This window comes from Heptranchias perlo, chromosome 34, assembly GCF_035084215.1.
Source record: "Heptranchias perlo isolate sHepPer1 chromosome 34, sHepPer1.hap1, whole genome shotgun sequence".
Taxonomy (NCBI): Eukaryota; Metazoa; Chordata; class Chondrichthyes; order Hexanchiformes; family Hexanchidae; genus Heptranchias; species Heptranchias perlo.
In genome coordinates, this window is record NC_090358.1 from 13,440,180 (window position 1) to 13,452,969 (window position 12,790).

Consider the following 12,790-nt stretch of genomic DNA (forward strand, 5'->3'; position numbering starts at 1 on the left):
GTCAAAGTGAACCCCATTGTGTAAAGTTGAGGTTTTAACTTCACGATGTTTATTTACTCCTAAATTGATACTGAAATGTCGTTTTCTTTTGCCTGTCAACACTTAGGATTAAAATTAAGCTTAAATTTAAATCCTCATAACATCAGCTAAACAGACAATTAAAGCCCCCAGAACAAGTACTAACATTTTCCTGCAAAATGAACACATTATTTGATATTTTCATTACCCATAAATGTCCAGAACACCAATGAAAGTATGCTGTTTGCCAGAAAACTGCAAAGCCTGGTTAATGTGATCCACAATGCAGCTGAACAGATGAGCATAGATGTGTTTTGCCAAAGCATCCCTGGCATTGATAGCTTGAACCTTGGTCATGGGTTTGACCACAGTGTCTGAGGTAGTAGCAATTTTTCTGTGACACAGCCCATAAGCCATCTCCTCTGTCTTTAGCTCAAGAAGTTCACAAAATATTTTCAGATGTTTATTATCATGCTGTTTAGAGGAAAACAATAAAGTAGAATGAGTATCATTGTGGGTTAATTCTTAGAATTAAAAACTCAGTAGCTGCATGCACTTTTATTCCTTAATAATATGCTCAAACATTATTGTGTAGAGGTTTTTTGTTGAAGGCAATTTCTGACGTAGCACAAACAGTTCACGGAATCATAAAATAATACAGCACAGCAGGAAGCCATTTGGCCCATTGTACCTGTGCCGGTTCTCTGAAAGAGCTACCAATTCGCCCACTCTTTTGTTCTTAGAACCATAGAAAAGATACAGCACAGAAGGGGGCCATTTGGCCCATCATGTCCGCGCCAGCTCGAAGAACAACCAGATGCCCATTCTAATCCCACCTTCCAGCACCCCGTCAGTAGTCCTGCAGCTTACAGCACTTTAGGTGCACGTCCAGGTACATTTTAAAAGAGTTGAGGGTCCCTGCCTCTACCACCAATTTGGGCAGCGAATTCCATACACCCACCACCATCTGGGTAAAAAAGTTTTTCCTCATGTCCCCTCTAATCCTTCTGTCAATCAACTTAAATCTATCCTCTAGTTCTTGAACTCTCTGCTAGGGGAAACAGGTGCTTCTGTCTACTCTATCTGGGCCCCTCATAATTTTGTACACCTCAATCAAGTCTCCCCTCAGCCACCTCTGCTCCAAGGAAAACAACCCCTGCCTATCCAATCTCTCCTTGTAGCTGCAATTTTCAAGCCCTGGCAACATTCTTGTAAATCTTCTCTGCACTCTCTCCAGAGCAATTACGTCCTTCCTGTAATGTGGTGACCAGAACTGCGCACAATACTCCAGCTGTGGCCTTACCAGCGGTTTATACAGTTCCATCGTTACATCCCTGCTTTTGTATTCTATACCTCGGCTAATAACGGAGAGCATTCCGTATGCCTTCTTCACAACCTTGTCTACCTGTACTGCCACCTTCAGGGACCTGTGCACATGCACTCCAAGGTCTCTCACTTCCTATACCTGTCTCAATATATTCCCGTTTACTGTTTGCCCTCCCCAAGTGCATTGCCTCACACTTCTCTGGGTTGAACTCCATTTGCCACTTTTCTGCCCACTCCACCAACCCATTGATATCTTCTTGCAGTCTACAGCTATCCTCTTCACTATCAACTACACGGCCAATTTTTGTGTTGCCTGCAAATTTGCCAATCAAGCCCCCTACATTCAAGTCCAAATCATTAATATATACCACAAACAGCAAGGGACCCAACACTGAGCCCTATGGCACACCACTGGAAACAGATTTCCATTTGCAAAGACATCCATCGACTTTTACCCTTTGTTTCCTGTTACTGAGCCAATTTTGGATCCAATTCGCCACATTTCCCTCTATCCCATGGGCTTTTACCTTTCTGACCAGTCTGCCATGTGGGTCCTTGTCAAGCGCCTTACTAAAATCCATGTAGACAACATCCACTGCACTACCCTCATCAATCCTCATTGTCACTTCCTCAAAGAATTCAATCAGATTTGTAAGGCATGACCTTCCCTGAACAAATCCATGCTGACTATCCCTGATTAAACCATGCCTTTCCAAGTGACAGTTTATCCTATCTCTCAGTATTGATTCTAATAGTTTGCCCTATAATTGTTCAGCCTTCCCCTCATACCCTTTTAAAACAATGGTGCTACGTTTTCAGTCTTCCAGTCCTCCGGTTCCTCCCCTGTATCTAGTGAGGATTCTTTCCTCATAGCCCTGCTGTGTATATCCAATTCCTTTTTGAAAGTTACTATTGAATCTACTTCCACCACCCTTTCAGGCAGTGCATTGCAGATCATAACAACTCACTGAGAAGAATTTCTCCTCATCTCCCCCTGGCTTTTTTGCCAATTATCTTAAATCTGTGCCCTCTGGTTACCGACCATCCTGGCAGGGGAAACAGTTTCTCCCTATCTAATCTATCAAAACCCATCATAATTTTGAACACCTGTATCAAATCTCCCCTTAACCTTCTTTGCTCCAGGGACAACAATCACAGCTTCTCTAGTCTCTCCACATAACTGGTACCATTCCAGTAAATCTCCTCTGCACCCTCTCCAAGACCTTGACATCCTTTCATCTCCTCAATCAGCTGTTTATTAATGCACCCTCTGTTGAAAGTTTCTTATTAAGAACAGAAATGGCAATGGATACTACAAATACTGAATTAAAAGGATTTTTAAAAAATATAAAAATCTCAACCTAGCATGATTATTCTTTCTATTTCAGATGCTCCAGATATGAATGCTCTAAAAATATCAACAATGTAGTGATTGCTCAAAATTACAGCCTTACATTGTACATTTACTGTGTTACTGAAATGTAGTACAAGATATCACAACATGCTGAAGATTTGAAAGCTTCAACTTACTTTGACTGAAGATTTATCTTCACTCACAGCTTTTATTCCTACATTTCCTAAATGCAGAATCCCTGCCAATACTTTGAAGATATCCATCTGAAAGTCTTCTTTCAAGCCTGCAACACAGGTTTACTTTTAGTTAAGTGTACTTGGGTTTCTTGGGTCAAATTAGAGGATCTCAATTATTGAAAGCTGAAGTGATACAAAGTTAGCCTGGTGACATCACTGGACCAAGAGAGGGAATGTGTACAAATGGGAAAAAACAAAATTAAGACAAGCAAGGAAAATTGTTTGTTATAGATATATACAGAAAGTATATATTGGCAACAGGCGTGAAAGTTTGAAAATGCAATCCAGTTAGTCATTTAAACTTTATATCCCACTATTGATTGCTAATTATGTATGGTAGGACCTGTCTTTTATCTCCTATCATTATTTTAAATTTTATCCTGTCTTTTCACTGCTGCGTGTTCAAAAAAGTGTGTTTACTATTTCACTAGAAATATTGACGAGAGGAAATTTTCCCATGTCGCTATACATCCGGGGAGGGAAACCTAGGGCAGGAAACGTCCAAGGATTCTTTGTGGGGACTGGTGGAACACTCCTGCTCCTCCTGGCACACAAGGGAACTTAAAAAAAAACCTGAAATCCACTCACCATTTTGGAGCTCTTCTGGCCCATGCCCATCTTGCCACCAGGTTGACTTGGCGGGGAAGCCACAACAGCTCTCCGTGCAGGCCTCCGGTTAAAATTGTAGTCGAGCCCTGAAGACATCATCAGAGCCCGAACTGCACAGTTAAAGTACGACCCCGCTGCCTTCCGGTGGGCGTCTCTCTTGGCTGCTCAGAAGTGCAGGTTAAGATTACAACCCACGGTGAGGCAGTGGGATTTGTTCAGGTAAGTCGCACAGACCATTTTACCAGCCTGCCTGCCTGGTTTCCGCCGGGCGGGTAGGGTTAAAATCGGCCCCTAAGTTTCATCACTGTTAGAAATTATATACCACACAAAAAATGGGAAATACATTTTACTCATTCATTAGTGGGCCATTCATAAATTTCTATTTTAATTTTGCCTGTGCGTTTTTCACGTCACCTCTTCTTTGGGTATTGTTGCACAATTCTAGCAGTCCTTTGGTAGCTCACTCAAGTGGTTATTCTTCATATGTTTTCCCAGCCAGTGAGCTGTGACAGACTATTCAACTGAGGGGAGGGGGGCACATTATAGCCAATTCGTTGCCCACTCTCATTCTCACCGAGGTATGCACACTTTCTTGCAGGGGTTACTGGATGGTAATCAAGAGCAGGAATCCCACCTGATTTGCACCTCCCTAGCCCCAGGATGCTGACACTAATTGACACACCTTAAACAACACTCCAGCTGAGATCACTTAAACTAGCACAGAATCTTTGTGGTGTGTATGGCTGAGTACCAGAAAGACATTTACCAACTGAACCATTTGGGGAGCTTTGCCAAAGATTCATCATCACTTACCCAGCAGTAAAAATGTTTTTTGCGTTTCATTCATGTCTGTTCGGTCATTAACACCATCAATGACAGAATTTCCACCCATGTTCACATAACTAAAATTTTCTGCAGCAGCTGTAAATAATTTAAAATATCTAATCATAAAAAATGTAAGACAACTGTTGAGTTGAAGAAAAATCTTATTTCACAGAAATTGACTCGATTAATAAGAATAGTCACTTGTAACACAGATACCTCATCAGTGGAGTACGCAGACTGGTAAAGTTCAAATGATACAGATTTTTCAGGTTAGAAAGCTATTAATAGACCTACCTAACTTCAGATGCTTGAACTCAGGTCGATCAGCAGAAGCACAAAGCTGGTAGAATATATGGTAGTTTCTCTCATTTTCAGTCTAGATTTGACAAATACATATTGCAATGTAATTATAATAGGGCTAGTACAATTACAGCACTGGTATGAGCTGCCGTTAGATACCATGACTACTTTTCACAATGAACTTTAAATAAGATTTCTGTGGAGAAGTAGGATACAGAAGGCTAACAAGTGATTGTGCATAATGTTAAAATATTGTAGCTGTGGAAGAAATTAGGTCATCCAGCTGGGAGGGCGCAAGAGCTGTACACCAATATCCTGCTTCACTCAGCATGCTGCTCCTACTAGATTCAGCATGGTTCAACTAGTTATAAATAAAAATAAATTAATACTTTTAGAAAAAAATGAATTAAAACTATTTCTATCGCTGGATAGGAGTATCATCAACACCTTAAAAATCACAAAACCTGTTCAACCCAACAGAATATGCAACATTCACTTTAGAATGTAACTTTCTTCATTTGTTTTGGTTTTAAAACTGCCCTATCCAGCTCATCATCTGAGTCACCAGAATTTGCCTCAATGTCCTCCGCTAGAGCGGAGAGGGGTGAGGCGGGAGGATGTGGGGCGGGAGGATGGGGGTGTAGAAATAATAATCACCCAGAGCCGTGCAACAAACCTTAGACGAAGCACATGTGACCATCAGTTCAAAAGTAGTCTCAAGAATTCAGAATTAACTTGTAGAATAATTACAAGTTATATGACTGATTCATGAGTTGTATAATAAATGGTAATGTTTGAATCATTGAAAAAAAAAGATTTATTGCAAATGTAATAGTACTTCACCAAGTGATATTGAAAGCACTTTTTACGACTTCTGGATGTCCCAAAGTGCTTTACAGCCAATGAAGTACTTTTGAAGTGTAGTCACTGTTGTAATGTAGGAAACGCAGCAGTCAATTTGCACACAGAGAATCACAGTATTTCCCTCTGCCTAATGTAATTCTCACCTGAAACACCACCCTAGACTTTTCCAGCAGGTACGTTCTCATATTTGCGCCAATGATTCGATACCAATTATCAAAACTGATCTCAGTGTATTTACCAAAACGACTGCTATTGTCATTTCGTGTCGTCTTTGCATTTCCAATAGCCTGGAAACAAGGACACATAGCTACAGGTATCTCAAGGCAGAACATGCATTAGGTAATCCTGTAATCAAACCATTTATGATAAATATTTATTGGGAAACTTTAACACCAAACTTTTTATGACAATCTGGATTTATGGAAGCTTTATTTCTTCATTTTAATGAAGGAATGTTTAAATTAAGACATTAACAATTACAAAATGGAAGAATGTAAATTTAATAATTTTCTTTTAATACAACTATAATTATCTTAATTTGAAGTTGCTTAATTCAAATTATCTGTTAATTTGAATTGAAATCATGCAAAAAAGTAATCCTGTCCTGTATAATTACAAATTGCTTAATTTACACTGCTGGATAATTCAACTTTTTTTTTTCAGAGCAACAAAAACTACTTTGAATCAAAAGGAGTAGACAGTAATATTACTTTAACGATAACATAAACCTAGGGATATTTATCCTACCCAAAATCCATTACCGGTATCATCTCCAAGCTTAATTTTATCCAGTTATATGCAATATATCCTTAACACAGATTGTATGAGGAACCTGTTCCAGCAATAACATCATAATCACTAGACCTAATGTATGACTATCACTGTACATCAAGCACACAAGATTATATAGACAATTGAAATTAACACCAATAACTTCCGATTGCATAAAAAATTAGCTGAAACAAAACTCCACAAAACTGAAGCAGTACATGTTATAAATAGCAACAGATATCATGGAGCAATTTTAAGGCTGTAATTAACCTTGGGATAGAGAGGACAGTTATGAAACACTCGAGTTTCAGTGTCACGCTTCATAATATCTTCCGTTTGCCTTGATTACTATTCCCAGGTATTATCTTTCTTAACTATTACACCATTTTGTTGCTTCTTACCTCGGTTATAGGGTTTGATGCGAGGACTTTATCTTCTACACAAGCCTTGCTACTGGATTTACTAACAGTGGCGAAGTACCTCATAGCATATCGAGCAGATACGGTCTTCCCCGCACCTGACTCCCCACTTACAATAATAGACTGGTTCCTATTGTTCCTAACATTAGGAGACATAGGATGAGGACATTATGCAACAGTTTTTCTCTCAGGTACCTTAATCTGATTTAAATATAACTAAAAATAGAACCACTTATTACCTTTTGATGAAAAGATTAATAAATTAAAGATGGAAACAAATACAAAAATAACAAACTGGAGTATTAACAGCACAATTTAAAGGCATTTTCCATTAGCTTTAAGATTAGCAATTAATCACTTTATTCTGATCTCAATTATCTAAGTAATGTGATTTAATTTGACATCAACACTATGAAATGCCGTTTTTTCCACAGGACTGTTTTTACACCATTGACATACCATGAGATTATCAGAAGGTTCCTACAGACTATGACAGAACAAACTAAGAACACTAAATACTCCCTAAGTGCAATCAGCAGATAACACACACGTTTACAAAAAAAACCAATAAACCCGTTTTATTTTTCTTTTAAAAAGTCAACCCTTGCTCCCTGCCAACTTGCTAGAGTAAAAATTCTGATTGGTAAAGTTCATGTACAAACGTTTAACAACCTCATACTGTTTCTGTGTGTACTATTTTACACAGATGTTTCAAATAAATGGGTTAATGCTCATGTAAGAATAGTGCACACAGGAATGTAGCATGAGCATGTGACACAATCGTGCGTGAATTTTGTTGATCGGAATTTACACACTGCTTTCACTTTCTCACAGTCTGTTCCTTCCTTTCAGTTCATTCAATCCACTCTCTTTCCTTATTTATTTCACTTCCAATGTTTCCTCTTAATTACTCCATATCTGTTTTACTACTCAAGGCTGAGACAGATAGATTTTTGGACTCTAGGGGAATCAAGGGATATGGGGATTTGCAGGAAAGTGGAGTTGAGGCCAAAGATCAGCCATGATCTTAGTGAATGGCGGAGCAGGCTTGAGGGGCCGTATGGCCTATTCTTGCTCCTATTTCTTATGTTCTTCGAACTTTCTTGCTATTTCCACTCTTCCCCAAACGGCTTGACAGCTGTCTACATCCTCCCAACGCAACAACCAATTTTAACTGAACACTTTTAATTATTACTATGCATGCAATCTTGAAATTCTGGATTCCAAATCGTTTTTAAGCAGCCACTCACCTGCTGTATTAATTTAACATTTGCTTTTACTTTGTTGTAAATGTGTAAATGTACAAATTTCATAAGTTTAGTCCAAACTTCAACATCTTTCCGAAGAAACTAATTTTATAAATTTATTTATAAAGTTTAGCATAAGAAGTACAACAACCTATATCAATGTATAATCAGATAAGAGTGTTTAGTTACTGATGTTATCAGATTTTCAAGATGTACACAATAGCATTTAATAAAATATATAAAAATCAATTATATATAGAGCAGTAGCTGACCAGGGAGCATGTTACAGGCCATAACACATCATGAGATTCTGATGTTGTAAGCTAAGGATGTGAAACTCAAATAGGTTTATGTAGTTATCAGAACAGCAGGATTGTGTTGAATCCTTGCAACATATTCCCAGAGAGCAATATTATATTATTTATATACTTTATGCACACACACAATCAGTCATTCTTTATTCATATTATTTTCCCTCCAGATTTGGATGTTCTACAGTTGCACTTTTCTGGACTATTTCGCATCTTAATCTACCTCCAACAAGAGGAGTTTGCTATTTTGTTTTTTTATTTTCAAGAGCAACTACTTGAATTTATTTAGCTCCTTTAACATAGTAAAATGTCCCAAGATGCTTCACAGGAACGTAATCAGACAAAAACTGACAGAGCCAAAGGAGACATTAGGGCAAGTGACCAAAAGCTTGGTCAAAGATGAGGTTTAAGGAGAGTTTTGAAGGAGGAGTGAGAGGTGGAGAGGTTTAGGGAGGGAATTCCAGAGCTTAGGGACTAGATGCTGAAGGCATGGCTGCCAGGGAATGGGGGATGTAAAAGAGGCCAGAGTTGGAGAAACGCAAAGTTCTCGAGTGTTGTAGAGTTGGAGGAGGTTACAGAGATAGGGAGGGGCGAGGCCATGGAGGGATTTGAACACGAGGATGAGAATTTTAAAATAGAGGAGTTAGTGGATCTGGAGCCAAGGCAGGTCAGCGAGTACAGGGGCAGATTTGGATGAGGCGGTTTATGGAGGGTAGAAGATGGGAGGCCGGAGAGCAGAGCATTAGAATAGTCGACTCTGGAGGTAACAAAAGCATAGATGAGAGTTTCAGCAGCAGATGGGCTGAGGCAGGAGCGGAGACGTGCGATATTACGGAGGTGTAAGTATGCGGTCTTTATGATGGAGAAGCTATGGGTCAGAAGCTCAGTTCAGAGTCGAATATGACACTGAGGTTGCAAACAGCCTGGTTCAGCCTGCGACAGTGGCTCGGGAGGGGGATGGAGATCGTGGCGGGGGCCAAAGACACTGGCTTCGGTCTTTCCAATGTTTAATTCGAGGAAATTTCTGCTTATCCAGGACTGGATGTCGGACAAGCAGTCTGGCAACATAGATGCAGTAGAGGGGTCGAGAGAGTTAGTGGTGAGGTAGAGCTGGGTGTCATCAGCGTACATGTGGAACATTATGTTGAGTCTTCTGATGATGTCACTGAGAGGCAGCATGTGGATGAGAAATAGGAGGGGCCAAGGATAGATCCTTGGGGGACTCCAGAGGTAATGGTGCAAGAGCGGGAAGAGAAGCTATTGCAAGAGGTTCTCTGGTTACTACTAGATAGGTAAGAGTGGAACAAGGCGAGGGAGGTCCCACTCAGCTGGACAACAGAGGAGAGGCGTTGGAGGAGAATGGTGTGGTTAACTGTGTCAAAGCCTAGTTACCAAGGTGGGAAAGTAAAAATCATACCATAACATAGCTAAGTACCAAAAGATGAGGATTGTGACATAGGAAAATGAGACCGCATCACAAGAGATGTAGCAGTCTGTTAAGGTATTACAAATTATTTTTTGTTTGTTGCATATAACCAGGATTTTCATTTAATTGTATCATTATTCTTTTTGATAGTGAAATGTATACGATACTAATGGAATATATGTTGACAAGTTATGATTTTATACAACAAACTTGTATGTGAAACCACTGCTCACAGACATTTATCATGCACTTATATTGAACCAACAGGTCAAAAAAGGTGACCTGGCCATTTGTTTGTATGCTTCTTCAGCCACTGCAAAGATATGAGGATCCATATCTCCCATATTTTGCCCACTGTAGGCATGGATGATGGCATCTCCATAGATTGGTATCTCTTTGTATGGGTTAATAGCCACAAGAATAATACCTAAAAAAAAATCAGAGACAATAGTTATCGTTACCTAGAGCAATCAGAGTTAGGTCCAAATTTATATAAAGGTGATGTGTAATCTGTTGTGGCTTTATTTCTTACCACAGTAAGTGTAAATGAGTTTGGAATCCACAAAGCGCACTTTGAGGTTATGCATAACCGCAGGCTCATGCAGATAGCTGAGTGCCGTGAGGTCATTTTCACCAACAAGTATATCAGGGTTCCGTAGCGGTGGTAGAAGTGTCTTGATTGGATCAACTGGATATTCCAATTCCTAAAATGTTCAAATTAAATGAGAAAAAGATGGAGTGTGATATTTACCTTTTAAATGTGCTTGTGACTATTGAACACTGAAGTAGATTAGGCTGCCCTACGATAGCAGAAGAAATCTACTGTGAAACCAGTTTTTTTGACAGCATGGATCAAGGAATGCGTAACTTTTTTTTATTACATTCCTGGTGTTGTCCTACTTGAGAGATGAAGAATGTGTCATTTTTAAGCCAGAAATGCAGATAATTGTTGAAGTCAATTCAGTCACCAAATTTTTGTGAGCAATGGCCGTATCATTTATTTTACTTATTTTTTTTGCATGATGTAAAAATACCCTAAGCAGCAATAGTATTGTACCAGCAACATTTACATCAGATGCAAATTTGGTTTCCAAGAACTACATCATTACATGGGTACAAAGCCAAATCCATGTATAAAAATATAATAGGAGCCATTTGCAAAGCAACTGATTGCAATGAAGTAAGGAAATAAAAGAATCATTTCTTACTGACTGGAACTGTGAGTAATCTTTATAAATGAGTTAAGTTACAAACAAAATCTAAAATATTTCTAATTAGTATTGTTAGCATCACTAGGAGCACTGACATTCAAATTAAACACAGCAGTTCATGTCAAGTGATGTTGCTGGTATGCTCTTGGGTGCATGAATTAGAAACAAAAAAATTTGAACAATGTTTCCTCCTACAATCTTAAGTCAAATAAGGGAGAGCAAGAAAGAGGAAGAACTTGTTTGACCGGTAACTGCATATTTGGGTATTGGATAAAATTCAGCACACGGTTTGAACTAATGAATTTTACTGTCTGTTAAATGATCAGTCAGACTTGCTTTGTGAAGTAATTAAGAAGAAACACTAAACTGATACTAAATAAATATCATACTGGAATAGTGTTGACCCTTTTCCTTAATAAATTGTCAAGTATTATTGTGACCATCATAATCACCTAACTTTGCTTTAATACAAAGTATTCATGTTGTTGAAGTTTGAATAAATGGCAAAATAACTTTGCATTGACCTGTATTCAGCAGAAACTACTTGGTATTCAAGTATTCAGTACACTTTTCAGTACGTGAGATTTTGACAATCAAACTTACAATATACACTTCATACAAAGTAACCTCTTAATAATTTGTATTTTATAGTTTTTATGAATTGTTATGCAATTGCCGAATAAAAAATAAAACTAAATGTAATTTAAATTCATATAGTTGAATAAATTACAGAAAACCAAATTATTGGGAAAACTCACTTTGCCTTTTGCTGTAAGACACAAAGAAAATGAAAGCTTTGAAGGGATAACTCACAAGCAATAAAGTTATGAGTAAGATGCAGTCAGTCTACATGTACTCTAATTCCACTGCTTTATTCATGATCTGAAAATGGCACCATAGAATTATAGAAATTGGAGCATAGAAGAAAGACATTTGTTCCAATGCATTTATGTCAGTGCTAGCTCTTCAAGTGGAGCTATCTACCCTAATCAGGTTTCTCCACTCTCCTGTATAATTTTATATTCCTCCTTTTCAACTACTAATCCAATTCCCTTTTAAATGAAGTTGTAGTCTCTATCTGACCTGCTACTTTTGTTAAAACATTCAACGTTCTAATAACCCTCTGTGTGCAAAAATTCTTCTAATGCTAATCTTGAGTCCATGCTTCCCTATTACTGATTCATGAATCAGTCGAAACAATCTTTCACTATTTATTCACTCAAAATCTTTCATAATTTTGAAAACCTCTATGGGATCTTCCTTAACTTTCTCCATACCAAGGGGAAAAAAATTTCTTCCAGCCTTTTTTTTCCTTAAATATGGCCTCTCATTTCTGGTACATTCTAATGAATCGTCACTGTACACTTTCCTAATATTTTTCCTATAACGGGTTTTCCAATAGTAAAACGGTGGCCTAACCAATATCTTGTTCAAATTCAACACCATTTCCTTGCTTTTATATTCAACCTTTAAATATAATCCAGAATATTATTGCCTTTTTACAGACTTTTCCACCTGCACTCTCATGCTTAAAGATCTCTATGGGAGTGAAAGTAAACTTCGGCAGGGGGCACCAAACAGGCGGTAGTGAATCGGCGGCCTGTTATACACCCCAACTAATTTTCTTTTCGATTGAAGTCACTGATTTACCATTTTGCGCACCTTCGAAGATGAATTTCACCTCAAACACCCCCAGATCCCTCTGTTTCTCCATTCCAAGAATCTTGCTATTCCTTTTCCTCTAACATGTACTTCTTCACATTTCTCTGCAATGAAATGCAACTGCTAACCTGTCAATATCCTCCTGCAACCTACTACATTCTTCATTACTGTATGCTATGATCCTAATTTGGTATTGTCAGCAAACTTCGAT

At 38.4% G+C, this 12,790-nt stretch overlaps 1 protein-coding gene across 2 annotated transcripts in view; it reads right to left on the minus strand.

The window, feature by feature from the left end:
* myo5c (myosin VC) overlaps positions 1-12,790 on the minus strand; it is a 75,328-nt gene that overhangs the window by 48,725 nt on the left and 13,813 nt on the right. For both annotated transcript variants that reach the window (XM_067971454.1, XM_067971453.1), the window contains exons 3-10: positions 10,239-10,410; positions 9,989-10,133; positions 6,705-6,861; positions 5,676-5,819; positions 4,663-4,744; positions 4,357-4,464; positions 2,875-2,981; positions 227-492 (exon numbers count right to left, since the gene is read on the minus strand). In XM_067971454.1, the coding sequence (XP_067827555.1) occupies positions 227-492; positions 2,875-2,981; positions 4,357-4,464; positions 4,663-4,744; positions 5,676-5,819; positions 6,705-6,861; positions 9,989-10,133; positions 10,239-10,410 (1,181 nt within the window). The remainder of the gene's footprint in view (positions 1-226; positions 493-2,874; positions 2,982-4,356; positions 4,465-4,662; positions 4,745-5,675; positions 5,820-6,704; positions 6,862-9,988; positions 10,134-10,238; positions 10,411-12,790) is intronic.